The 26,147-nt window shown below is 36.2% G+C and overlaps 4 protein-coding genes across 7 annotated transcripts; 1 reads left to right on the forward strand and 3 right to left on the reverse strand.

Moving 5' to 3' along the window:
- Positions 1 to 1,592: 1,592 nt before the first annotated feature.
- LOC113726288 (bifunctional nitrilase/nitrile hydratase NIT4B) lies at positions 1,593 to 7,328 on the forward strand. 2 transcript variants are annotated; one of them, XM_072075455.1, is made up of 6 exons: positions 1,761 to 1,897; positions 2,902 to 3,025; positions 3,189 to 3,368; positions 4,672 to 4,965; positions 5,975 to 6,256; positions 6,841 to 7,328. In XM_072075455.1, the coding sequence occupies exons 4-6, from the start codon at positions 4,698 to 4,700 to the stop codon at positions 6,990 to 6,992; spliced, it is 702 nt and encodes a 233-aa protein (XP_071931556.1). In that variant the 5' UTR covers positions 1,761 to 1,897; positions 2,902 to 3,025; positions 3,189 to 3,368; positions 4,672 to 4,697; the 3' UTR covers positions 6,993 to 7,328. The 2 variants fall into 2 exon arrangements, with proteins under 2 accessions (XP_027105725.2, XP_071931556.1); XM_027249924.2 differs by lacking the exon at positions 2,902 to 3,025 and having other exon boundaries at positions 1,593 to 1,897.
- A 1,657-nt stretch (positions 7,329 to 8,985) lies between these two features.
- LOC113726296 (uncharacterized) lies at positions 8,986 to 12,763 on the reverse strand. Of its 3 annotated transcripts, XM_072075464.1 has the most exons (4): positions 12,272 to 12,763; positions 11,440 to 12,097; positions 11,173 to 11,295; positions 8,986 to 10,628 (listed from the first exon to the last, which is right to left on the reverse strand). In XM_072075464.1, exons 2-4 carry the CDS (start codon positions 11,914 to 11,916, stop codon positions 9,270 to 9,272), a joined length of 1,959 nt encoding a protein of 652 aa, XP_071931565.1. In that variant the 5' UTR covers positions 11,917 to 12,097; positions 12,272 to 12,763; the 3' UTR covers positions 8,986 to 9,269. The 3 variants fall into 3 exon arrangements, with proteins under 3 accessions (XP_071931565.1, XP_071931562.1, XP_027105737.2); XM_072075461.1 differs by having other exon boundaries at positions 11,440 to 12,763; XM_027249936.2 differs by having other exon boundaries at positions 8,986 to 10,619; positions 11,440 to 12,760.
- A 4,996-nt stretch (positions 12,764 to 17,759) lies between these two features.
- On the reverse strand, positions 17,760 to 20,717 carry LOC113726304 (photosystem I subunit O-like). The gene is made up of 4 exons (XM_027249948.2): positions 20,541 to 20,717; positions 20,345 to 20,417; positions 20,030 to 20,209; positions 17,760 to 17,997 (listed from the first exon to the last, which is right to left on the reverse strand). The coding sequence occupies exons 1-4, from the start codon at positions 20,644 to 20,646 to the stop codon at positions 17,901 to 17,903; spliced, it is 456 nt and encodes a 151-aa protein (XP_027105749.1). The 5' UTR covers positions 20,647 to 20,717; the 3' UTR covers positions 17,760 to 17,900.
- A 3,611-nt stretch (positions 20,718 to 24,328) lies between these two features.
- LOC113726312 (F-box protein At2g27310-like) lies at positions 24,329 to 26,069 on the reverse strand. Its single transcript, XM_072075476.1, has one exon. It carries the CDS (start codon positions 25,652 to 25,654, stop codon positions 24,590 to 24,592), a length of 1,065 nt encoding a protein of 354 aa, XP_071931577.1. The 5' UTR covers positions 25,655 to 26,069; the 3' UTR covers positions 24,329 to 24,589.
- Positions 26,070 to 26,147: the final 78 nt, after the last annotated feature.

The following is a 26,147-nucleotide window of genomic DNA, read 5'->3' on the forward strand; positions in this document are numbered from 1 at the left end:
TTATGGTTCTTTTTTAAGTATTTAAAGAGTATTTTAATCCTGATATATTTCTTTCTGCATAGATGTACCCATGTTATTCCTAGGATTTATATCGTGATTTTGAAACTAGGATGGGTTTTGTATAAAAGTCAGCAGCTTTGATCATGTAACAGAAGTATGCGGTCACAAAGCAGATCAACCTCCTGATTAGAGTCACTTAGAACTCGAATCATGTAAGATTTTAGGTATATCTGGAACATTTTAGTTTTCAGAAATTTGCTTGATGGTTTCGTCCCTTGTTTTTGGCTTTGCAGCTAAATTATCTTTGAGCTGGATTTACTTATCTAGCGGTGAGATGTCTTTTTTGGATACATAATGCTCCTTTCTTGATCAACCCTGCTAAATTGTGTTCCTCTATTGCTATGTGGAAGTAGCTTGTCGGGCAAAAATATAAGAAGTAGAGAAGAAGAAAAGCTAAGCAATACCTTATGCCTTTGTTGTTAGTGGGAGCCATAATCATCCCCTTGGCCCTGTTCTGTCTTCACCTCCTGCTCTATATAGAGCAATGGTCTTGTCTGATGGTTAGGTATTCTTTTTGTGCACACTTTCAGATATTTTATCATTGCTTTGATGACAAATCCTAGGTCAGGTGGAGGTTCTAAAGACCTGAACTTTATCTTCACAACATCTTTTGTATCTTTGGTTTAGGGTGTTTTGTTAGAAACCGCAAGGATTTTCTTTGAATCCTGGTCCGTCTGCTTCGGAGCTCAACTCCAAAACCACTTATACAGATCTCATGGAATGCTGCTTTATTTGGCATTTCAGAACTTATCCTGTTAATGGTCTTTCTGAACTTCATTGTTGCATGAGGTACTTGATTTGGTTTATTTACTTCTCAAGTCGAGGTGGAACAAACTTTATCGCGTTGAACTTGAGTAACTTGAACTTTTTACATATAAAGTTTATTAATATGCTAAACGAACACATTTTAAACCAAAGTTGAAAGTTTATCAAACATAAATTGCTATTCAAGTTTGGTTTAATTAGCTGGCATACCAAATCGTGCTCGATTCGAGTGTTGAATAACTTAATTCGTCTTTTAAACCTAATAATAGTTGATATTGCTTTAAAGTACAATTTCGAGTACCGATTTTCACCTTTTCCAAACAATTTGCTAAATCCTAGTCCTTATTTATAAGTGGGGAGGCTTTAACCTAATTAAACAAGCCAAACATGAACTTCAAAATTAGTTTTGACATATAAGTTTAAATTCTCTCTTGTCTCCTCCAATTAGTATTAAAGAAAAAAAAAAGATAGTAGGAAAATACTTTTAGTAGATACATTCCTGTATAATTTCCCTGAAAAGCTCAAACATAAAATTTAAATAGAGAGGTTATTTTTATTTGCACTCCAGAGCATGTTCCTTTTTTTAATCTTAAAAATGTATGCCACGTGGCAGATTTTGCTTAGTCACTCCATATCTTTCTCCAAACCCCAATCACACCATATCCCATCACTTTCCAGTCAATATAAAAAAGTAAAAACTGAAAATCTTATTAAAACCAAAAATAGAAAAAGTAAAAAAAGAGAATCTAGAAAACTCTAGTTTATTACAACAGCAACAAATTAAGATAATATTTTGTTTGGTCCGAGGTGCCATATGCAAAGCACCGGACTAAAATCATCATCATCTTCAGCATCAGCAGCAGAATCAGTTTCTCTGGACAATCAAGAAACTGAAAAAACAACTGAAAAAGGCTAAAGAATATGGCTTTAATACCCACAAATTCCCATTCCCAGGTCAATGAAGGGCCCATGTTTGCAGAAGTGGACATGGGTGCTGACTCCTCTGCAACCTCTATTCGTGCCACCGTGGTCCAGGCCTCTACCATTTTCTATGATACCCCTGCCACACTGGGTTAGTTCCAATTTCTGTTTTTTCAATGGCCCTTTTGCTAAATATGTTTTGTTTCTTGATTATCTACTTTATCTGGAGCTGTTATGGTGACTGATATCTTGGGTTTTAGTTTGTTTTCTGAGTGACCCTTTTGATAAGTATCTAAGTTTGTTGATAATCAACCCCTTTTTCTTTTGGGTTTTAGTGAATCTCTGGGTATTGTGAAGTCCTGAAAGATTGGTGTAGCAGCATAGGGTGCTTTGGGGCCCTAAAAAATCTCATTGTTAGTTGCAGAACTCAATAATTTGAACCTACAACATCCTGCATACTGATATAGGCTGGGGCTTGCTGCTTTTGGTTCTCAGATTCATACTTCTCAGAGAATTACATAATTCAAATGCATTTAATTAATTGCCTGCAGATTTTGGTATGCACGAAAGTATGTCCCCATTTTAAGTTTTATAATCTAAAATCTTTTAAATTCTTCAGCATCTGGACTGAATAAAGTGGAAGCTGCATCTGCTATTTCTTGGGGTTCAAGTTGATGATTGGGGGCCATAGGAAGTCACAAGTCAACTAGCATTGCAATAATTGACAGAAAATTTGTATATAAACTTGAGAAACCTCTGTCAACTTAGTATGTATGGGAACAATTGAGAACATTTTTCTACATTAATCTCATGTGCCAGGACCAACCATTCTAAACTGCATTGTGCAAATGACAGGGATGTAGTTTCCCACACTCACATACATACTTGTATGTTGCAGAAGAATGACGAAAAGCATGGCAAAAGAGCAGCTTACAAAATAATCTCTCTTATCCGCTGACTAAATGGTCAATGTGACTGCCTAGTAAAATTAGGATCTCAATAGCTTTATAGAAGTAGTACAGATAGACAAATGCGATTGGTACCGCTTGGTGTGTGTCTGCACATGCATAAGCTTGAGTCTTACAATGGATAAAGCTGTTATTTTGATGAATGACACTTCCATACAAACTGAAAAGTTTATTTCTGCATTTATAGTTATTGCTGCAGAGGGAACTTTTGTATTTACTGGTTGTGATAGGATATGCACTCTCAATCACGATAGCTCAAAAATAAAAAGAAGAAGAAAGGCATTATCTGGGGCCTTTATAACAGTCACTGGGTACGATTTTCAGCTTCCAGAACTGGTACATGAATTAGAGAGTTAGTTATACAATTCAAGAATCTCTTGGAAAAGGATGCAAGCTTCATAAGCTTAGAACTTTCTAAATGAGCGACCTCATATCTTACTTGTGATTAGTTACAATTTTTCTGTCTACCTTCAGATAAAGCTGAAAGGCTGCTCGCTGAAGCAGCCTCTTATGGTTCCCAATTGGTTGTATTTCCTGAAGCGTTTATTGGTGGCTATCCTCGTGGATCAAATTTTGGTGTTACAGTCGGTAATCGTACAGCAAAGGGTAAGGAAGACTTCCGGAAATATCATGCTGCAGCCATAGATGTGCCTGGTAAGAGCTTATGCCTATTTTCTTCTGCAAGCAGATGATTAGAATAAAGAAATAAAAAAACAGAAGATAAAAACATAAAAAGGATATAAAAAGGAGATGACAGTTTTTTTTTTCCTTGCTTCCCTTTGCCTCAATGCGTGCATTTGATTTTTTTAACAAGCAGTGTCGTAAGCAGCACTTTCTTTCTGGTCAAGAGTTAAAAGAGCATTCTTCATGCTCCTTCTTGATGTTGCTGGATTTGCTTTTAGTAGATGGGATACAAGTGAAGAGCAAGGGATACTCTTATCAATGCTAGAGGAAATAAATGTATATTATGCCCTCATATTGTTGTTTGCTGCTGAATATAGCTGTCAAGAAGAAATGGAAATTCTAATTTTCACCTATACTGCACTCATAACTTCAAAGGGCTCCAGCACTTAAATGAGATATATGTTACTTCTGATAGATATCACTGAGGGGCATTTGATTGCAGGATTATGGCTGCAAGGACTGATCATTTTAGGATTAATAGTGGCAGCAGCATCTTGCATTCAAGTTTAGCATGTTTGAGGGGTATTAATTTCCACATGTCGAGCTGTGGGATACTTGGTTGGAGCCGCTAATTGGTTATGTTTTTAACAAGTCATAGTGCCCACTCTGTTCCGAGGACTAAAGGGTGGTTGATAAGAAAATAATCATCCTATTTCGAGTTCAGCTTGATTTTGTTTGCATCATATTCATGGGCCGAAGAAGCATGTTTGCTTCCGTTTTCTGTTTGGCTGTCATTTTGCTTTGCTGTACTATTAGAAGAATTCCTTCTGCACTTCTTGGTCCACCATTCTTTGCATAATCCTAACATTGGCTCCATATACCAAAAAGTTCCAGTATCCTCTCAAGCCATGTTGCTGGATGCTAGATGGTTAGATCTATCTTTCTGGATCCATTATTGTGTCAAGTATATTATTAAGAACACAAAACTTTGTCTTTTTCTTGCATGTTGACTCTTCAATTTCGGTGTTTTATTTTTCAGAGGGAAAACACAGGTAAGGAGAATTAATTTGATGACTGGCATTACCAAAATAAGCTATCTTTGGAAGAACCAATTTCCGTGTACAGAACTTATGTTGATAATATTGAGATACTAAAGTAGTGGCCTTAATTGACAAAATTGGACAATTCTATGGAAATTGATTCAGAAGCATAAAGTTTGTGATAGTGTTTCTTGTTCTTATATACTTTTTGACTGTCGGTTTCTTAGTGATTGTTCTATAAGATAGAAGTTAGGTTATCTTCATGTTAATAGAACTTGTTTTTTGTGATTCAGGTCCTGAAGTTGATCGTTTGGCTGCCATGGCTGGAAAGTATAAAGTGTATTTAGTGATGGGTGTGATTGAGAGAGATGGATACACACTCTACTGTACAGTACTGTTTTTTGACTCTCAAGGTCGTTACCTTGGAAAGCACCGTAAAGTCATGCCAACAGCTTTGGAAAGAGTAATCTGGGGATTTGGAGATGGATCTACAATTCCAGTTTTCGAGACACCAATTGGAAAAATAGGTGCTGCAATATGTTGGGAAAATAAAATGCCACTACTAAGGATGGCAATGTATGCTAAAGGTAATTTGCCTTTCATCTTAGTATAAACGGAAAATAGTAGATCTTATCCTTTCTGGCACTTTGCACGTCTGTTCTTACAGCGCAGTCAGGATTTCTTGTTAAATTTTTGTGGTTTAGGATCATCCTTTTGGCAACATCTTCCAGGCTGAGCATGTTATTCTATTGTACATTTATTTCTTTAAAATTATACTTTTATCTTTGTTTTTTTATTAAAATGAGAACTTGGTTCAAATTACATCCATCATCCAATCTGTTTCAAGTAATTTTCCAGTTAGCATCTTGAGAGAGAGAGAGAGAGAGAGAGAGAGAGAGAGAGAGATGTGTTAAATGAGCATGTGCAGATGTGGCAGTTGAAGGATTTCATTTGTCTAGCTTTTTGTGTACATGAGCATGCATGTTGTGCTTTTTCAAGTAATTTTCCAGATGCATGCATTGTACAAAATCCTCTTTGGAGTCTACATGGACTCTTGTCATTTCTTACCTAAGAGTTGGTCCTGATATTCTCTGGACCTGTAAGGAGGGTTGAATAAGCCCTATTATCATGTGGGTCAATTAAATGTCATTTAGCTACTACTGTTCTTGGTGTACACCTCAACTTTTACTTCTGGACTTCCATAGTTGAGATGATAGTCATTGACTGTTAATTTCTACTGCTCTTTCACAAATTTGAATCTAATAATTTCTCTGTTTGCATTTGAAATTCTTAGATTGTTTCTTGTACTAGATATTCCAAATGTTTGTTTAGTGTCATCTGCTATCTCTAGTAACATCAGGTTCACTATTAAATCCACGATATTGGAATAATAGAATATTTTACATCTGATCACAACCACTGGAAATTTGTGATGCTATGTACATTGTTTGTGAAAGATAATTGACTCCAGCTTAATCTGTACTGTAATCACTAATGTTACCTTTTGTGGGATTGGTTCAAGTTCTACCCCTGTTTAATCAACACATTCCCGGTGGATTGTTGATGTGATTGCTGATGTTCTTCCATTGCTTATAGGCATTGAAATATATTGTGCACCTACTGCTGATTCGAGAGATGTATGGCAAGCATCAATGACTCATATTGCTCTTGAGGGTGGGTGTTTCGTATTATCTGCCAACCAGTTCTGCCAAAGGAAAGATTACCCACCTCCGCCCGAATACCTATTTTTAGGCACTGAAGAAGATCTACCACCTGACTCTGTTGTTTGTGCTGGTGGAAGTGTTATAATTTCACCATCAGGGACTGTGCTTGCTGGACCAAACTATGAAGGGGAAGCACTCATCTCTGCAGATCTGGGTATGTTATGGTCTGTTGAACTTCTAACTTAATGCAAAAGCTCTATTTTATGTGGGGTAAAAAAGAATATGAATTTCTGACCTTCTTGTGTCCTTTTTAGGTTTCATTTGTTTTCCCTATATCTGAACTCAAACAAGTAGCCTTCATACTATGTGAAGTGACATTTGCTTTCTTATATACTTTTTCATTGATTGAATTTCCCTTTCTCTACGACTTTAGGACCGCTTCCCATTGTGAAATAAATGTTTGTATCTGACAAAAGGTTTAATGTTCCCCTTCCTCAAAGCTTGTATTACTAGTGGTGAAATGCTACCTGTTATGCAGAAGTCTTCCATTCTCTTAGCCATGTAAATAACATGAATATCCTCTGATTCAGGTTTGTTACTGACACATACATCATAAAGTAGTTTGGATTATTTTGGTGAAGCGCTCAGCTCATTTAACGCACATTCTCTTCTTGCAGTTATACTACAAAGCTTTAGTGTGACTACAAAATCTGGATGTAGTGGCTTTCTCTTCTAATCTGCTTGTTTTTAACTTGGAGCATATTAATCTCACCTTTTCTTTGGTTACAAAATTCGTAGATCTCGGAGAAATAGCACGGGCAAAGTTTGATTTCGATGTAGTTGGGCATTATTCAAGGCCTGAAGTGCTTAGCCTAGTCGTTAGAGACCATCCTACAAGACCAGTAACTTTCACTTCAGAATCAGAGAAAGGGGAAGGCACGCAGAAGTAGCGATGGTTTTATTGCAGATTAACTACTTGTTTACCTCGATTTGGTGGCAACTTTACTGCTTATCTGAACTGGTCCCTGGTAAATATATCCGTCTGCATCCCCCTGGTGTTTATTGGTTTGGCTTATTCTTCTCCATCTATCGAAGAGCGACAATAACATTAAATTCTGGTTAACCAAAAATCATGTTAGTATCCCTGTCAACTAATCACTGTCAGGTTACAGTAATGCTGCTTGAGTTCGACCTGATTCTTAGTGGTACAGGGGACAACTATCCTGTATGCTTTATTTTTGCAAATCAGTGACTTATATTATAGTGGTCCAAAGATTTTTGCAGTCTCTCTCCTTCTCCCTCTCTCCCCCACCCCCCGTTTCTTTCATAGACAGACAACTTCAACATGACAGATGCTGCCTCTTTTCTACCGAGAGCACAACTAGATATAGTCTTGGTACTCTTGGGACCAGGATCAGTATACCACAGATCCTAAATGCCTTGCAGAAGAAACCTGTCAAGGAATTATGATTCTATCCAAGGTTTGAAATGGGGCAAAAACTTAGGCCCGGTCTACCCAAGTGTTGGCATTGAAATAAAAATATGACTGTTGTGTGTACGAGCAACTAGAAATAACTCTAGTATCAGCTACCTGGGTAGAATACAGTGTCTGGCATTGCAGTGATGATAGTCATGGCCCTATGAACAGTTTGTGATTGTTCAGAAAGACTACCTTTAGTCCCTATCCAAATTATATCATCTCTTGCCAAAAGAAAGATAAAAATGAATTGAAGAAAAATGGGACGCAGATAAAATGTGAAACAAGTAAAAAACCGAAAATGCAAGGGGAAAGAGGGGGAAAAGGGCTGGTGAGAATGGAAGCAAGGATTTTCAGGTCAACTGATTAATGTTCTTACTTGTTAAACTACTGGGTTTGGGGACAAATGTACCTTGAACTATGTGAGAATACGGCATTGTCAACATTCCCTCGCCAAAACATTGAAAGTCTAAAGATAGAGGCGGCAACCACCTAAAATAATAAGAACCACACATGCCTGTTACTGTAATCACAATGCAATCGATGGTTCTGTATATGAAATCTTGAATGTCTCACAAACCCCAATTTCAAACTATAGCTGGCAATTATATGAGTGCATGTGGTCTAAATAGTCCAAAACAAGTTTTATAATTGCGAGGGAATTATTGAGACATGATCCCTACTTTATTTCTACTGTGTCAGACAGAACATAGTCAAGACGCTTTTCCTGATGTAATCCATGCTGGATTGTACGAATGGATTAACAATTTGATGCTATGATAGATTCAATAATGTGGGGGCAAGAAGACGACTCTTGTGCTTTGTACATTGTTTTTCCAGGCTCAGATTCAGCATAACCATCCCACATTGCATTCCATTACGTATACATCATGTCTGATCAAATTGTAAATTGTATTGGGTGCATTTTCTGAGCTAAGTGACATAATTTGACTCTTAACCACCAATGTTCCATGTACCCAAATGCAATGAGCAACAAAAAAAAGTTTGATGTATATATAGGCATTATCACATGGATTAATGTTTCCCATACTGACAGTATGTACACTGTGTCATGGATTCAACGGTGACAGTGTATACACCGTCAGTGTATACAAGATTCACTCCATATCACATTTCAAGCACTATACAGAGTCTTAGAGGGCATCTTATGATTCTTGATAAGCATGGTGCACATGGGTGGAGCATATACAATCCAAGAATGGGTTTTCTAGTAATGATTAATTAGAAGAAATATGTACGGGTTTAGTGTTAAGCATGTGATTGGTGGCAACTCCTTATTAGAAAAAGATTAAAATCATGTTTCGAATTTTGGAGAGTGTAATGCATATTTCTGCTTATTAGGTGTATTGTGAAATGCTAAAACAACGTCATTTCTTCAACCTCACAAGCCAGTGTAGATTGATAACTCAGAACAAAACATGGGAATTGAGTGACTAAGGCAAGACTTTCCAAGCTGTAACTTCAGCATCTTTATTGCCATTGACAAAGAAAAAAAGTTTTGTACAGTTTTTTTTATCTTACACAACCTGCAGATCACAAAATTCTTTGTTTACCATTCAAGTTCCCTCACTTTTTAAACAACTCAGTGAGGCAAATGCAGCCATCATTAGGAACATTTGCCCATCTCTATGAAGTACGTGTAGAAAATATGCACTATGCAATAAAAGTAAACCACAACATAACGAAGCCATTTTCTGATACTGTTGAAATCAGATCTTTAGCTTTGCTTTCAAACTGCTCGTTGCAATACTGCAAATGCTTCCGATACCACCCTGCTAGGATCTTGAGATGGCAACTTTTTTTGGGGGCTAGCAACTTCATGAGATGATGATATTCTTGTACCAGAAACGATATGGTCTCTAAGGTCCTTGATCATGTTGTATCTCTCAATTTCATCTTCACATTCTTTTTTCCAAGCTTTGGAAGGAAATTCGAACAATTTCCCCCCTGCAAGCACATCAGAATTTCTGTGTCGTGTGGGAGAAAATTCCCACTCAATCCCATCAGGAGTTTGCCTTTCTATGGAAATGCTTTGCCTTTGTCTCTTTTCAGAGGTGGACTTCCTTCCTGTAGTTTTACCATTGATTGCCATCTTCTTCGAGCCATCCTGAACAACATCACTCCATTTGTAACTCTTGCTATTATCATCCATGTTCAATTCAATCGAGTGAAGATCACTATCACCTGAATCTTCTGCTTCCTCTACCTTCTCCTTGTACGCAACTTCCACATCATTCTTCTCTTGATCTTGATATTGACTTGAAACTGGAAGGGTCTCTCTTAAATATTTCTGAAGTTCCTTTATCCTTTCATAGTTTGGAGAGCTGGCCTCTTGCTCTTCGTCTACCTTGGTTTTTAAGTAGGCCTCAAGCTCAGTCCTCAATTCATCAACAGCAGCATTTTTCTCTTCAAATTCATACTTGGCTTCTAAAAGTTTCATTTGGACCCTTTCCTCTCGCAGCACATCAGCCAGATGAAGCATTTCCCTCTCTTTTTCCACCTCTTCACGAACTTTAGCAGATTCTTTTTTAAGTCCTTCCACAGCAGCTCTATCTTCTCCAATTCCTCTAGCTAATTCATCGCATACTTGCTCTAAAATCTCTCTTGCCCTCTTCTCACTTTCGAGTTCCTTGTTAGCCCTCGCCAAAGCTTTTTTTGTGTCTGCTAATTCCCTTCCTAGTTTCTTGTTCAGTCTCTCTGTTTGACGCTTCAGCTTCTTCTCTATCTCAAGCTCCCCTGCAATTGCTTTAACAGCACTACGTATCCGTTCTTTCTCTTTCATTTTCCAAGTGGCTCTCTCTTCCTCAAACTGATGCAACAGAAAATCAATCTCGTGCTGACTTGATTTTTGCTCATGAATCACCTTATTAACCTGAATAAAAGCTCGTTCGAGCTCAACTTTTAAGGCTGAAAGCAGGGACAAGCTAGCAGGTGGTTGTTCTTCAAGGCGCCATATGTGATTCAATACTTTCAACAGATCCTTGGATGTGGTAAGAGCACCTAGTAAATCTTTCAACCGGTGCTTAACTTTGTTCCCGCGGGGAGTTCGGCTATGAACATGTAACTGATTCTGATCCACCTGCATAACCTGAGAATCTGATCACCAATATCCCTCGTGCTATAGATAGAAACAGGTTAAGGGGGAAAAACATAAAATTACTGTAGGCTGTGAACATTCATTAATGATTACTGCTCAAAATTCTTGAACTCTAATTTGATAATGACAATCCATAATCTTTGCACTTAATGCACATACATGAAGATGTTACACCACATATGGGCAAGAAACAAGCCACAAGACATGTTTGTATCTGGTGGACCCAAAATAGAATCAAATCATGTTCTCTGCCGCTCTGATCCAATAGAAGGGTTTGTCCATTTCCTAAGATATGTTTTAAACAGTCCAAATAGCCACAAGTACCATGAATGCAATATAAAGCTGTAAGGCAAAAGCTGCAATTACACTAGGCAAATAGCCAGTGAAAAGACACATCCTCTGGTTAAAAAAGAAATAGAAAATGCTATTAACAGTTTGAACTGTAGCAACTGAAAATACATAGCTTAAATGTACACATCATATTAATTTTTTGACGAGAAACCCACGTGTTTTCTGGCAATTAAGTATGAACTACCTCCATTAAGCTGGCATTCTGAAGAGAGGTAAAGCCACCTAAGTTGCAGTCAGATGGCAGAAGTTTCTGAGAACCAATTGAAGCTCTTCTTCGATGAGAGCCCACATTAGGCTGATCCATTTTCTGCAAGTTAGATAAGAAAAAATTATCAGAACCTAAACCAAGAAATATATTCAGACTATGATTTCATGATTTTCATGCAAGAAGTATTTGATGGTATATATTTATATATATACATATATACATGTCAAAAAACTTTCACCCCACCTCAGATAAAGGACTAAAAGATGGATCAGAACAATAAAATGGCACTGAACCAACTTTGGATGACTTCAAAATTCTATCTTTCCTATCACCCCCTTGATCAATTTCACTTTTTCTATCTTCCACATGGCTTTTCATTTTAGCAGTAGAAACCACCCCATTAATCTCCCACAAGGTAGCAGCCAGTTTTCGAGCCGACACCGATAATTCTTTCCCTCTATCACCACCACCACCGCCACCACCCTTTGGTGCCATCAGAATATTCTTGACATTTTTCAGAGAAGGTGATCTTGAACTACTACTCATCTTCCAAGTTGGAACAGGAGTGCTTGAACCTGCTTTCTTTCCAACCAAAATTGCCCTTTTCAACCGATAATTTCGAACTAATGAAGATGAAGATGATGATGAACTTCCCCTCTTTCTCACCTTGCTCTGCCCTCCAACAAGTCCTCCATCCACATTTAAGTTTTTCCTCAGCATTTATCTTCTCTATGTGGTAAAACCTCAATATTAATCTATATATGGCTGGTAGCCTTAACCGTACTCGGACTCAAGAATCTTCCTCTAGTTATATGAATCCAAATGATCACTTTTGTTCAAACTCAGGAATCATTAAGTACAGCAATCATAAGATTTCCTAGTACTTTGAACTTGTGCAGATCTAAAGCAACACACAAGATATCACCATCATACACTTTTGAACACTTTAGAACAAAAAAAAAAAAGGAAAAGAAAACTACTCTTGAAACAGTTTTGGAAGTGGAATAACTGTCAGAGATTGTTCTAACATGCTTTACAGTCAAAAAGAGCAAAAACCAAAGAAATTTGAACTTACCCTTTTTGATTTTTTGCACCTTAAGAACACTAGTTAGAAGAAGAACAAGTCCAGTTTGTCTTTTGGGAAATGATGATGGGGTAGTGTACTAGTGTATCCAATTTAGTGCCTAAAGTGGGCTTTGTTTCAAACTTCCATAGAGGGAAAAGAACACATGAAAGTGTGTGTTTGAGAGAGTGAGAGACGGCCAAAAAACAAAAAAACAAAAAAAAAGATAGCAGCTGGCAAAAGGAAATGGATGGAAATGAAAGGAAGTTATGGAGCAAACTGTGTGAAAGTAAGGAAGATTGATGATCAAGTCTGAGTTGGAAAAGTAATGTAAAGCAATGCAAGAAGTTGGAGGGAATTAAACTTAAAGGGCTAGTGAATCTGATCTCTTCCTCGCTCTTTTCATACCAACAGAAAAAGTCCCTAAGCGGGATAGGTCTTATTTAGGAGGATCATAGATCGGTAGTTGTGCAGGGATAAAAAGCAAGAGAGAAGGACGTGGCATACACGTGAGCAAGAAGCAATTAAGGACGTGGCTGTATAAATTGGACCATTGGACTAGGTTCCATGCATTTCTGGCCTGCTCTGCTTCCTATTGTCCATATTTTAAGCCGTTGTGTGTGAAGGAATGGGGGTGCACAGTGGGAGTTGCTGATTTTTTAGCAATCAGCCCTTTGAAGTATCTTGCATTTTGAAACCATGGCCTCTACTTTTGAGATTTCAGGTTTCAAGACCAACCAAATGGTTTTCTTGCCCTAGTTCTACTTCTGAGTGCTATAGGTTACTTATTCGTTATTGACCAAATGGGAAACCGAGCACTTAAAAAATCTTTAATTTTTGTTTATTCTCAAGCTCGTAATCTAACTGGAAATGAGGTTTGCTACATATCTCGAACTTTGTTTTCAATCAATAGAAATTTGTTACATATCTTGAGCTCTGTTTTCAATCAATAGATGTCTTATAGTAAAAACATCGAAAACTAGTAATTACTTATTCAATCGAATGAGGGTGCAAAATGAGGGTTTATCATATAGAGTTTTAATCGATGTTAGCTACTAATAATATAGGAATTACTTCGCAATACGAGTAATCTCTTTCAAGTCTTCCAAAATAACGAGACGTACAAGTCAATTTAAGGTAAACAAAGGGGTATCATACACAAATATCCCAATAGCTTACTAGCATAAGGTAAGTAAGGAATGTAAGAAAGAAATCTTGCCTACATTTTAGCTGCTAACGTTACATTTGCAGAGGATCATAATATCCTCCAATCAATCAAAAGGGGAGGAAAACTCAGAGAAACAAGAGGGATTCCTGCAGCCACGAGGTCGGGCCCCATTCACGGCTAAAAATTTTCTATTTTTCCTCTTACAGGGATTTCACTGCTGTACTGAGGAATCATATTTTTCCAAATTGTATAAAAACAACCACGTCCTGATAATATTTATAGTTATATTGGGACCCCGCCAAGATGCCCCTACCACATGATCACTTCATCATTATGAAGAATTTCTCAAGATGATCATGTAAATATAATATGCATATTACTAGGGAAGGGATACGTGTGATAAGCTGTATTTAGAATATACTGAGTAACGTTGAGAAATTATACATGATCACGAGTTCTTTTTCTTTTTTCTTTTTTCTGTTTTTTTTGGTCAATCATGATCACAAATTGTAATTGGAAAACACTGGGAGAAGAGAACATCTTTTTTGCTTTCTTAATTCGGCAAGAAATAAACCTTTTATTAGGATTTGAATTTTGATGGCCTTTGGTCAATGTTTGGGATCTAGAAAAGAATCATCAAATGATTAAAGGCCAAGGTACCCTGTCAATTTTGGTAAAAGGTGAAGATTCTCTCCTTTTCTTTTTATTCCCGATTAAGTTGTCTTCCCTTTGAATAGAACTTTGATTTATGCTTTGTTGTAATTGAAAGCACCAGCTAGCTGAACCCTTTTTCCAGACGTTTATAATCTTGTTAACTTGTGATCTTCCTTGATTCGTAGGATCTCATTTTGAAGTTAAAAAACTACTAAAAGGGGTATTAACTATGGTGGTAGGATAATAAATTCCCAAGAATAATCTAGGTGTGGGTGCAGTCCAAAGAATAATTTTAGGAATGGATGTAATTTCTTGAGACTTTCTAGGATTCTTTCTTTTGTATCGCTTACATTCTTTTTTTTCCTATGGCTTTTTAACAACTATCTTGCCAGATGCAGCAGCTTGGCAGGCGAGCGAGCCCAAGACGAGAATTCAAGGGTTCAAATAACTTCCTTTAAAAAAGATTCAGAGTACTGAAATTAATCACCTTTTTATCTCACATATATCATATTAAAAAAGTGTTGCGGTAATCTTTTCAAAAAATTATTCCAAATAATCTCCGATCCAAACACACGTGCGGCACCGTTCAGATCGCAAAATTAGTTCGACAAAGTCGTCGTACCATGTAAATTTCATTGCTAATTAGAACTGGCAGTAATGATCTTGTCAATGAAAGCAAGAAAAGTTTTGTGGTACGAGTTCCGTGAGTGACACACACTTTGATGGACAATGATTTACTTGTACCGGTGGGTATGACAACAAACAAGAGTTACAATGCGAAAGAGAAAGAAATAACTAATTTTACGCAGAACAAAACATAACTTGCATCAAAAACATTTGTAATCATTTGATAATAAGAAAAATGCTTACATACAACCATAGAAACCGTGGAAAGAAGGGAGCATTTAGGGTGAATTCAGGCATTCTTTTTGACTCGTCAAAATCCAAATAGCTTGCATGAATGAATATCATATAGTTATTGTTATTATTTTTTGGGTAGAAAAAAGTGTCGGAGGAGAGGAAATTCATTCCATTCTAAGTCACTATAAGTCAACAAAGCGTTAAACGACTCACAATAAATAGAACGTGGCATTAAAAAAAAAAAGTAAGCGATTTATCGTAATCGTCTATCAATCATACATATAAAGTATTCGAACACAAGAATCAAATTCGAAACCGTTGACCTACAATAAATTGGCATGAGGGTTTCTTCTATAGTACGTATCAGCACCCTAGTTTCAACAGCTTTATGGAAAATAGAAGAGTGACGCAAAGTAGCTAGCATGGTCGATATCATATGATTGAAGTTAAGGCCTTTTTCTAAGTGTCATTTTCTGGTTTTGCTTAAAAAGGGACTGGTGAAGAAGCAATGGACCACAATTGGATTCAACTATACTAATTAATCACTTAATCAAGCCTGCCTTGTACAGCATGAAAATTGTCAAAACTTCCGTACTTTCTTCCACGAGTGTTTGCAGGGACCATCCTATTTCCATCTCTTATTATCGCACTGTAGGACTTGACTGTGATTACAGTGTAGGGTGGTCTACAGTAAATAGAGTTCCCCAACTACTACTGAGCTGATTCATGACCAATAGAAAGAACAATTCCTGAATTTGCAATTCTTTTTGACGTTGTTTCTTTAACACTCAATATTGAAGTGATCTACATTGATGAGAATGAACTGAGAAAGGGCTTCTTCTTTTTTTTTTTTTTTTCATCCTTTAAACGTTGTAGTTCCACATCTACTTAATTTTCACCCAATTCGATGATTAAGAAGCAAGGATCGATTATAAGAATTTTCTTAGACATTTTGATTTGGATTAAGTTTTTATATGCTGTTGGTATAGAGAAAAAAAATTTGTACACTTACTAACAGAGGTGCAGATGTATGTTACTTATACAAAAAGTGAATCTGAAATTAGAGATTATATTACGTGACATATATCTATATTTACTTATACATATACTGACAGTGCATAAAAAAATTATCCGACTGATTGTGTAAAGATCTTTTGCAGGTTAAGCATGGTGCTGATGCCTCCCATTTGGATCAATTGAAATTGCATCGAATCTACCACAATAATGCATAAGGCGAAACATTCATAAGTAGATCTACATAGACGTTGAGAAAATGACAAAAGCAATAAAAGATACGCATCGATATGTGAAAACATTGTGAACGTTAGCAGTATGGTCCATCTGGATATTGTTGGGACTATTGAATGTACAACCATGAAATCTCAAATATTTGGAGCCGTCAGAAAGACAAATTGAAAGAGAATTGGAAATCTACAAGTTGAAAATTAGAAGTTCAATTAAAAACTGGAACTGGAAAAAAAAAAGTTTTTGTTTTTCTTAGGGTTATTATCACTTTACCCCCTTAAACTATATCACTACTATTATTTTACCCCATAATGTTATCTTTTCGTCACTTTACCCCCATAAGTAATTCAACTCAACATGTTAAGAAATTTTGGACAAAAATATCCTTTTATTTTATAGCATTACTACATTGTTATTATCACTTTATTCGTTTAGATTATAGTTATACAATCACTTTAGTTTCTAACATTATTTTCTAGACATTTTACCTCATCGTTAACGTAACTAGTATGGTCAAAAAATTTAACCTTTTTTATATATAATTAAAAATAAAAAATTTGGAATGGTTATTCTTCCTTTTTTTTACTTTAAGTGATCAAAAGACATAAAAATAAAAGAATTTTCTCAAATTTCTTTTTTTCACACTTATTAATACTTAGAAAAGAAAAAGACATAGGAAAGAAGGAGACAAAAAATAGATTTTGCAAAGAAAGAAAATAAAGAAAAATCTAACATTATCGTATTACTTTAAGATTGTCGAGATTAGGATTGGAATTTGGTAGTAAACAAAAAAGTGAAATAACTTTATAATAATAAAAGTATTCAATTCTTTCTTATTTGTAATTTAAAAAAAAAAAAAAAAGAATTGAGCTCTCTCTCTCCCACTCCCCTCCCCCTTTCCATCTTTCTATTTTTTTCAATATTAATAAGATTGTTAAGAAGAAAGAAATTAATTTTTTGACTTTTTTTTCTTGATACTAAAAAGGATAAGAGCCACTCTAAATTTTTTATTATTTTTATTATGCAAAGAGGAGGCTTTTTGCTTCTCAAGTTTTTTTAACTTGCTGAGTCAGTTTAATGGTAGGATAAATTGTCTAAAAAAAACTATAGGGGATAAATTGATAATGAGACTATAGTTTATGGGGGTAAAGCGATAATAATTTTAAGGGTTAAACATGTCTTTTTACTTTAATTAACAACCTCCGTTAAGTTTGACCGTTAGTCTTGGGAGTAAAGTGAGTAAAAGATAACGTTAAGGGGGAAATTGATAGTGGCACCAAACGTTAAGGGAGTAAAGTGATAATAACCCTTTTTCTTAATTCCTATTTTATTTTACTACAGTTGCCTACTTGCTGATAACTTTGGTGGGAGAAAATTATTTGGTGATTGATAGGCATTAATTAAGACATTTCCTTGAAATTTCTTAGTTATATCTGAGGAAAGCTAAAGTTTAGCAGCTCTTTTGCTTTTGAACGTTTTGTCATGGAACATATGCTTCAGTTTCTTTTTTTTTTTTTTTGACAGTGAAATAAAATGAACTTTGCTGCAAAAATAATTATGTACATGGGCACAAGAGTACAAACACCAGGAATTCATATTCACTAACAAAGGGAGTCAAGACTTGGGAACTAAAAGAAATGAAAGTTAAAAGAAAGAAGCAAACTTTAGATACTTAATTCATGGGTCATATCATACACATTAATAACATGTAAATCATTTGTCAAAATAGCCCTCAGTCCTCCCCTTGAATCCAATTTGTCCAAAAGTAAGGATGAGAAACAACCCCAAATGCCAAGTGACCATCCACAACCTGCCCGATCATCAAGAAAAACATTATGCCCAAGTGAGAAAGAAAAGTATATACATAATCTAATTAGTATGAACTAATGAACTAATCATAAATGAGTTAAGCAAAATAATCAAATCCTCTAGTTATCCAAGTAGGCTAGCAAGGGTTGAGGAAGTCTTAGTCTAATTGTTAAAGTTTATATCTAAAAAATCAGAAGTTTTACGTTCAAATCCCCTTGTCCTCTTCTAATTTTTTTAAATCTCATCTCTCCTCTGCCGAAATAAATTTAGAAAAAAAAAAAAAGAGTTGGCGAGCAAGGCATATATAGTAATGTTATTGGAATGTACTTCGATCATGGTTATCCCACTAATATAGATTGAGTTGATTGTAATCATATGGTGCTATCAAAAACTTAAGCAAAATTATTTGTTGATTTGCACTTAATATTTCTCCAAGTTGCCTCATCTAGGCAATCTAACATGGAAAATTTTGTATGATCAAGAGGCGGAAATTAATCATTTGCCTCCATGTTGATCGAATTGAACGATGGCCTTCGATTATCTAAATTAGATAGTCCCCATATGCTTTGGAAATTGAAATTCATACCTCACTAGATAATTTTAGTATTCCCAAATTTCGAAGTTCTACTTTTGGGCATGGGCCAAGGGCCGTTAATTGATGATATTTATGCTTGTAGTCACTTCGCAGGGCATGCCCGAAATCCTTTGTCCGGTGGCTTTGCTTACATCATAAGTTGGACTATATGAAGATGTTACCACACTCAATGTGGAAAAGTAGTATGTAGCACATTAATGAAGATAATACCTCAGGTAGATTATACCTAAAAACTTAAGCAATTAATTTACAGGCTAGTGTTTATATGCCACGAGCATATTGTCAAATGATTGAATGTTCTTCGACATTATAACGCTTTTTTTTAGTAGAAAAATGATGAGATTTAAGAAGCGAGAAAGATGGCAGAAGAATTTGAATCCAACATCCAACGTCCCTAATTCATCGGACTTCATGAACTAAGGATCAATTATAGTAAACCCCATGAACTTGTACCTTAGTTGGTGTTTGCTCGTCTTGGTTTATGACAAATTATTACTTTACTTTAACACAAATTCCATCACTTTTTCGGAGTCTCATGACCAAATTCAGGGTTCATGCATGTAGAGCAAGATGGTTATTAATTAGTACACAAGTGAATCCAATTCTAAGCCAAAAGCAAGGGCATCAAAATTAGTGTCGACTATTTTGACTATTATTATTTAGAGAGTATATTTCATCAATCTATTTAAATTTTCTATACTTATTTCAGTAGGGAAGGATCACTCCTTTTAAAAAAAAAAAAAGTATTAAAAAAAAGAAAAGAAAAAGTACTGTAACCATAAGTCAACAAGGCTTCTGAACATGGACGACCGCCCAATTATTTGAGTGAAGCGTATCAAAACAAGATTTCATCTAACAAAATATCAATGGAGTCTATCCTGGCAGGCCCTATTTTGTTCACAAAGCTGAGCCCAAGGAGTGCTTGAGGTGGAGCCATCAGCCCAATATGTAAATGATCCATCCGAGTGAATGGAAAGATCATTGCTACTCTTTTAAAGGATCCGCTATTTATTTACTACGTTTTTTTTGCCTTACAGTTTTGGCAAATGTAAATTTCCATATGGGGATAATTCCTTAAGATAATATGCATTAAGAGAAAAACAAAACCCTTTGTAATTAAACAAGAAAAAAAAAATGATGACATTCCCCTGAGTTAGAGACTTATAAAATTGTTAGCGATAATTGCAGGGTGTAATATAGCATTGAAACAATACATGCAAACACTAGTGAAAAATAGATATATAGTATTGAAACAACAGACGTTCTTCTTTTGTTTTTTGTTTTTTTGTTTTTTGGAGTTATGTTCCAAGCTCAATGCTCAATGTTTGTTCTTCTTTTGATTTAGTACTTTTTTTTTTCTTTTCATTGATAATTTCTTCCACGAAGCTTATGTAGTTGAAAAACTAAAATTGAATTGGGAAATGGATTGTATGCTTACCAGAATGGAGAAGTGAGAGGAGGACCTGTAGGGAAGTGAGCCAGCTCAGTTCCAATACTCTCAAAGAAGAGCCCTGTCAAGCTTTTCCCATTAATTACTGGAATGCTGGAAGGTGCAATCCAACCAATTAATCCAAATCCAATCACATTGAAGTCTGTCCTCAGCCAGTCTCTCTCAAAGCTTCAATCAGTTAGTATAAGACACGTTAATGAGGCAAAACCAAATTAAGGAAGTCACCCTGATGAATTACACAGCAGCATAATAGTACTTAAGAGACATGATTGTTATGGAATTTTTGGCCTTAGAGATGATTACCAAGTAAACTTCCCTCCTGATATTTGTGCTAGGCTCAAAGGATTCCTAGTCGTTACGGGAGATTTGAGGAAGCCTAGAGAAAGAGATCATACACTAAAAAAAAATTAGAAAACGCTATAATTTGTATATTCCAACAAGTTATTTAACCATGTGTCACGCAATACATTGTCGGTGTAAAAAATAAACAGGGTTTTACCTGAGTTCAAGCAAACTTTCTTTGGTGAAGATGCCCGAGAAGGCGATGACAAAGAAGATGTTCCCAAGCCTACCACGGTTGAGGCAGTAGCAAATGTGGTAGCCATAGTTTTCTGTGCTTGGGTTTCAATAGAGGAAAGGCTTGGTTTGATCTGATGAAGAAAAAATATTGGGGAAATTTGGATGGTTATTTACAGATATTTGGCAATACATGTTGCAACACGAGTGGATTTGAGCGAGTAATAGATTGCATGGATTGGCTGCTAAGCAATGCTATCTTGCCATGTGGAGTTGTATGGATAAAATGGACCCTGATTTGGATTGATTGGATGTACAGTAACCCTTCTCTCCTTGGTTGCCACAGGTGTTGGGTACACTTAAAACGGGACCGATTTTGGGTCGTGGCATTGATCCTGCAAAATTTTTGTGGAGATTAAACCTTGGTTTCGTTTAGGAAAAATAGTTATTCTAAGGTAAAAAACTTGCAGCTGAGCACAAATATTTTGTTTGTCCTGAGTATTGATTGTAATGATTCTTTGAAGAATTTAGCAATATTATGGTCAGGGATTTTTCATATTCGATCAATTGTGTTGAGTATAAGAAGCTTGCTTTTGGATATGCAACAGCTAAACCAACACGTTTCTTTCTTGTCCATGGAAGTTGCAAAGACATTCTTGGGGTAGTTTTCCAAAGATAATATATATAGCTTGTTGAAATACTTGACAGACTATAATTTTGTTTTTGACAATGTCCCTTTAATCATGTTAGTGATTACATCGTAATTAGATCCATTTAGACTATCTTGTTTTTAATTTAAGACGAGATTCCAAAACCTACAAGAGGAAAGGAAAGCGTAGAAGATTTGAAGTCGAATCAGAACTGCAGGAAAGGATACCTCGCTAATGAATTCTATACTTGTTCGTTCTGAAACTATCCACCACTTTAGAGCTAAGAACTCAAAAGCATGTATCATGACCGCCTATAATTAATGGATTGAACAAATACAACTTGTTTAGCTTGATTTGCCATATTTGCAGATCAATTGGATGTCATAATTCTTAAATGTATATGAAGCACGAAGTATTAATTCTACATATGATTTCCCAGTATTCTACAGTTCATTGCCTCAGCCATTATTTTGTGTAGATCTCAACTATATTCTTGATTATTACCTCCTAATGTTATTCTAACAATCCATTAAGTCAACCTAAAGTTAGCAAAGTACTGTTTGAATTAGACTTTGATGAAAAGTCCTGTGCCAATCATCACATCACGTACATATATCTGTGCAATACTTATCACGTCTGTGTTCCTAGTTTAATCTTGCCAATGACCAAATTAATATAAGATCTGGGCTCCAGTCTAAAAGATGCATGTCGAATTGAATACAAACAAGATGAAAATAATAACGTAATTGACTCAACTAACTTAAAATTTTTTTTAAGGTCTTAGTATTAACGTAGTAGTAAATCTTTTTTCTTTCTAGGGACAATATTTGAAGCTGTGATATGGTCGGTGTTTAACGTAAAGGGGTAGGTTTTTCAATCACTTTTTGCATTTTTCTCGTGGGAAACAAAGGAGGCTTCATATTTATGCCAAGAATTAATGTGTAACAAATGTTACCTTAATCCCATGAGAACAGATGTTACCTTAATCACATGGTAAATATAACACAGCCATAACAACAAGATGTGTGACAAACGCACTTTCTCTATGCCAAGAATTATGCAATTTATTATGGATTAATCTTGTATATGCTAACAGTGTATACATTATCAGCGTTGAATGAGTGATAACTATGTAAAATTTAAATTTGAAATCTAATTTTTTTCACATATATCATGGATCCAACGATAATAATATAAACATTGTCGATATATAAAAAACTTACTCATTTATTATGTTGTCAGATTAGCTTCAACTAAAATATATATTCTTGTAATTCACATTACAATCTGAACGAAATCTTTCAAGATATTTGGTGGCCCAAGTAATGAATTTTCTATTGTCAAAAAATAAAAGAAATGAATCTACTAGCATAGACAGTGCAACCAGGGGGCTTTGTAAATTTTTGTATTTACAACCATCATCTGCTGAACGATCAACAAGGATAAAAATTTTAAAAAAAAATGAAAGAAGACAGACAAAATTGTTGCTCTTGTTTGACAGCCAGCCCAATAAATGAAGGAACAATATAAGCAATAAATATAAATCCGAGATTTGAAGTCTAGTGGGTCCTTTATTCGAAGTTTTAGGCAGATTTATCAATGCTAATGGTACTAATTAATGACATTGTATTAGCCCTTATTGAGTTGATTATATTGACTTAAAAGCATTTCTCAATAAATTCAAATTTAAGTTTTATGATGTTAGGACCACTTAGCCGAAAAACACAGCACCTCCACCACGCAGCACCAGAAATGAGGCAAATTTAGAGAACATTTCTTCCAAAACATGCCAAACCCGCAGATCGTCTGTTTTCCTTCTTGCATTTGTTAATGACAAAGTGGGAAGTTAAAATCCTGTCATTAGGGGAACAATGCAAATAATTAAGAGGAAGAAAGTATACGTCGCCACTAATAGTGAATATCCCTCCCTCTGTTAATTGCTTCTACAAGCCAGCAATGACAACTTTTTTTCGTGATCATATGTGCATGAGATACAAAAGTGATTAAAAAATAATAAAAAGAAATTTGTAATAACCATCTCGAGACCGAACTCATGTAACGAAATTGGAGGTACGACATAAGTCGAACAGTGCACCTTGTAAATTAGAATAGCTGCTGCTAATGTAGTAGGGTAGGTTTAGGAATGGCTGATATCCTAGGGTTTTTTTATTCAAAAGGGAATCTAGCTATTGCTCTTCGATTGCATCTTTTGGTAAAGAAAAAGGGAAGTGCTGTTGTTGTCTTTTTTTTTTTTTTTTTTTTTGTCAATATAGGGGTGTCCGGGTCAATCCTTATGGGGCTCGAAAAAGGAAAGTGCTGTTGTTGTCAATCTTAATTAATATTGTTGTTTTCTTGCAAGAAAACAATTGTGCGAATTTGGCTCCTTTCCAGCAGATTCTTTATCCATTCTTCATTTTTGATAATGTATATCTGGATGCATGACATGCGCCTACATATCATGCATTCGCACGTACGTTGTGAGAAATGAAGAGAAAATTCACCGGCCAGAAGCCGAAACGAAGAGAAAATTCGCCGGCCAGAAGCCAAATCCTGTGCTTGGCGGCTGAAATGGAAGGTTATTTCGTAGAAATTGAATTTGGCCTACTAAAATCTCTCGAGATTCATTGTACGTGGAATGTTTCTAGAATTCTATAATGTTTGAATGAAAATGTAGATTGGTTAGATAAGAGTGTACCTACAGCATTCAAGGATGTACCATATCGCTTTAAAATGGTTTCAAGTGATCAGCCTTACTTCAATCCTATCCTAGAGTGCAATAATTTTAATTACTTGAAGCCAATGTGTGCCTAAACTGCAAGTCAGTGCAACATTACCATTCAAAGAACTTTTTCTGATTGTAATTACATTAATATCAAATTTAAAACTGGAGTTTCTGCCATTTGAGTCTCCAAAATGGTTATGGTCTGTACCTGGAAAAAATGTACACTATACTTGAAAATATCTTATGCTGATCAACTTGTTCAATTTTACCATTTAATCCTTTGGATCCTCCTCTCTGATGCCTTTATGCCTTTACTTCTTCATAAGATTCAAAACAAGCAATTAATGAAATGGACCAATAACAAGTAAAAAAGAATCAAAATTGAATCCAGACATTAAATTTATTTGAACTTCTGTACTGTAAATATTTCATTATTCTTGGAGTGGATGGATGAATAAACCTTACAAATATCATATAGCAATGAAATAATCCATTGCTTCTCCAATTTCCTACAGACACTTGTAATCTTCACATATCTGAATAAGAATAAATATAATAGGAGAAAAATCACCCCAAATATTTGTATGTGTTTTCCTACAACCTAAAAAGTAATCTGTCCATGAAAGTAGATTTAAGGGCTAATATAATGATCATCAATCATCATCTAAACAAAACAAACACCCAGAAAGCCATGAAAATACTAACCCCAGTGGCTATGCACACCATATCCAACCTCCTTTCTCTGTTTTGCCTTCTTTCCCTCCATTCTCTCCTAAGCTCCAAAAACACTTCATACATCCTTTTCTCCTCTCCAGCTTCACCTTTTCTCCTGTTCCCATCCATGGCTTCCTGTAAAATTACCAAAGTGTCCTTCCCACTAATTATTTTCCCCTCCATGTCCTCCACCTGCATGCTTATCTCCCTCACTTGCAAGTCCCCTCCTTCCTTCCCTCCACAAGTAACCACCGCTTTACAGATAACAAACTCTCCGCCAGCACAGCCTCCGCAACCTCCGGTAGCCATCACCGTCGCGTAGGAGGCCTGAATTTCTCCGGTTAACCAATGGCGCCGGACATCCACCGGCCTCAAACTCGACAAGTTAACAGCCCGTTTTTTCGCGGGGTCGATGACTATCCAGCTCAGCCTCATGTTCTCCTCCACTCTAGCCATGCACTTGTCGTCCTCGCCGTCGAACTTCACCAGTGCCGGAACTATCTCTTTGGGGTCTAGCAGGTCAACCCTGAAGGGTGAACACATGAACCAGCCGGAGGACGTCTCCGTCACGGCGACTTTGGAGTAAACAAGCTCATTTCCATAATGAATGTCAACAGCAGAAATCAATTCTGATGAGTGACCAAGACTACTATCATTGGACTTGGGGCGGCGGTGGGCCGGCGGCTGCCGGTGGTGGTGGTGGAGGTTGGGGAAAGAATCCGAATAGAACGAACGGTGGCCGGAAGGAAAGCTCGATATTGCTTGCTGAATGCATGGATGGGCTGTTGACGGCCAGTTCGAATTGCAAATTGTCTTCCAAAGGTTTTCCTCCGTGCAAAGGCTGTGTAAATCTGAAGAAGCACAGCTTGTAGAAGCAAGAGTTGGGCCATCAAGCCTGGTCAAGATATGTGTTTGGATGATGTCCGGATGGACAGCGGTGATCGCGGTGGCTCCGCCACTGTCGGCGGAGGTTGCTGTGGCGGAAGTGGAGCAGCTAGAAGACATATTCATTGGTCGGCCTTGGTTTTAAGTGTTGAATGTTGATCAAAATCTTGAAATTGGACTTTGAAGGAAGCAAATATTCTATTCTATAGTTCTATATACCAGCTTCAATTGTTTGAGAGAAAAGATGAGTAGTCGTTGTTTCTTGCTTCAGGAGTGAGAAGCATGAAGAATTGAAGATTGAGGGCTGGTATATGTATACTTCATGGAGGATGGAAAAAGTGGTTTGATTTGATCAAAATGGGAGAGTCAACACGGGCATGTTTAACATTTGAAATAAAATAGTTATAAGACAGTGGCAGTAGTACTACTTTTGGTACAGTGGACTTAGGGAGAATTAATGAGTTGGGGGTGTTAAAAGAAGCCGAATTTGACTTTGAGATAACGTTCAAACTTCCCAATGTCTCCCAAGGGAGAGCAGATCCTCTGTCCAATTTTTTGCGTCCAATTTCCTGTCCAATGTGAAACTACGTAGTTTCATTTATTATATCTGCTGATGTGG

This window comes from Coffea arabica, chromosome 1c (assembly GCF_036785885.1).
Source record: "Coffea arabica cultivar ET-39 chromosome 1c, Coffea Arabica ET-39 HiFi, whole genome shotgun sequence".
Classification (NCBI taxonomy): domain Eukaryota; kingdom Viridiplantae; phylum Streptophyta; class Magnoliopsida; order Gentianales; family Rubiaceae; genus Coffea; species Coffea arabica.

Bases quoted from the DNA above. Each gene is read 5' to 3' on its own strand.
- LOC113726288 (XM_027249924.2), top strand. From the start codon at position 1,747: ATGGCTTTAATACCCACAAATTCCCATTCCCAGGTCAATGAAGGGCCC. The intron at 1,898-3,188 runs GTTAGTTCCAAT...GTCTACCTTCAG, and splicing joins TGATACCCCTGCCACACTGG to ATAAAGCTGAAAGGCTGCTC. The intron at 6,257-6,840 runs GTATGTTATGGT...CAAAATTCGTAG, and splicing joins ACTCATCTCTGCAGATCTGG to ATCTCGGAGAAATAGCACGG.
- LOC113726296 (XM_072075464.1), bottom strand. From the start codon at position 11,916: ATGCTGAGGAAAAACTTAAATGTGGATGGAGGACTTGTTGGAGGGCAG. The intron at 11,296-11,439 runs GTGGGGTGAAAG...TCTAACTTGCAG, and splicing joins CTTTTAGTCCTTTATCTGAG to AAAATGGATCAGCCTAATGT. The intron at 10,629-11,172 runs GTAGTTCATACT...TCAGATTCTCAG, and splicing joins AGAATGCCAGCTTAATGGAG to GTTATGCAGGTGGATCAGAA.
- LOC113726304 (XM_027249948.2), bottom strand. From the start codon at position 20,646: ATGGCTACCACATTTGCTACTGCCTCAACCGTGGTAGGCTTGGGAACA. The intron at 20,418-20,540 runs GTAAAACCCTGT...CTCTTTCTCTAG, and splicing joins GAAAGTTTGCTTGAACTCAG to GCTTCCTCAAATCTCCCGTA. The intron at 20,210-20,344 runs GTAATCATCTCT...AACTGATTGAAG, and splicing joins TCAGGAGGGAAGTTTACTTG to CTTTGAGAGAGACTGGCTGA.
- LOC113726312 (XM_072075476.1), bottom strand. From the start codon at position 25,654: ATGAATATGTCTTCTAGCTGCTCCACTTCCGCCACAGCAACCTCCGCC.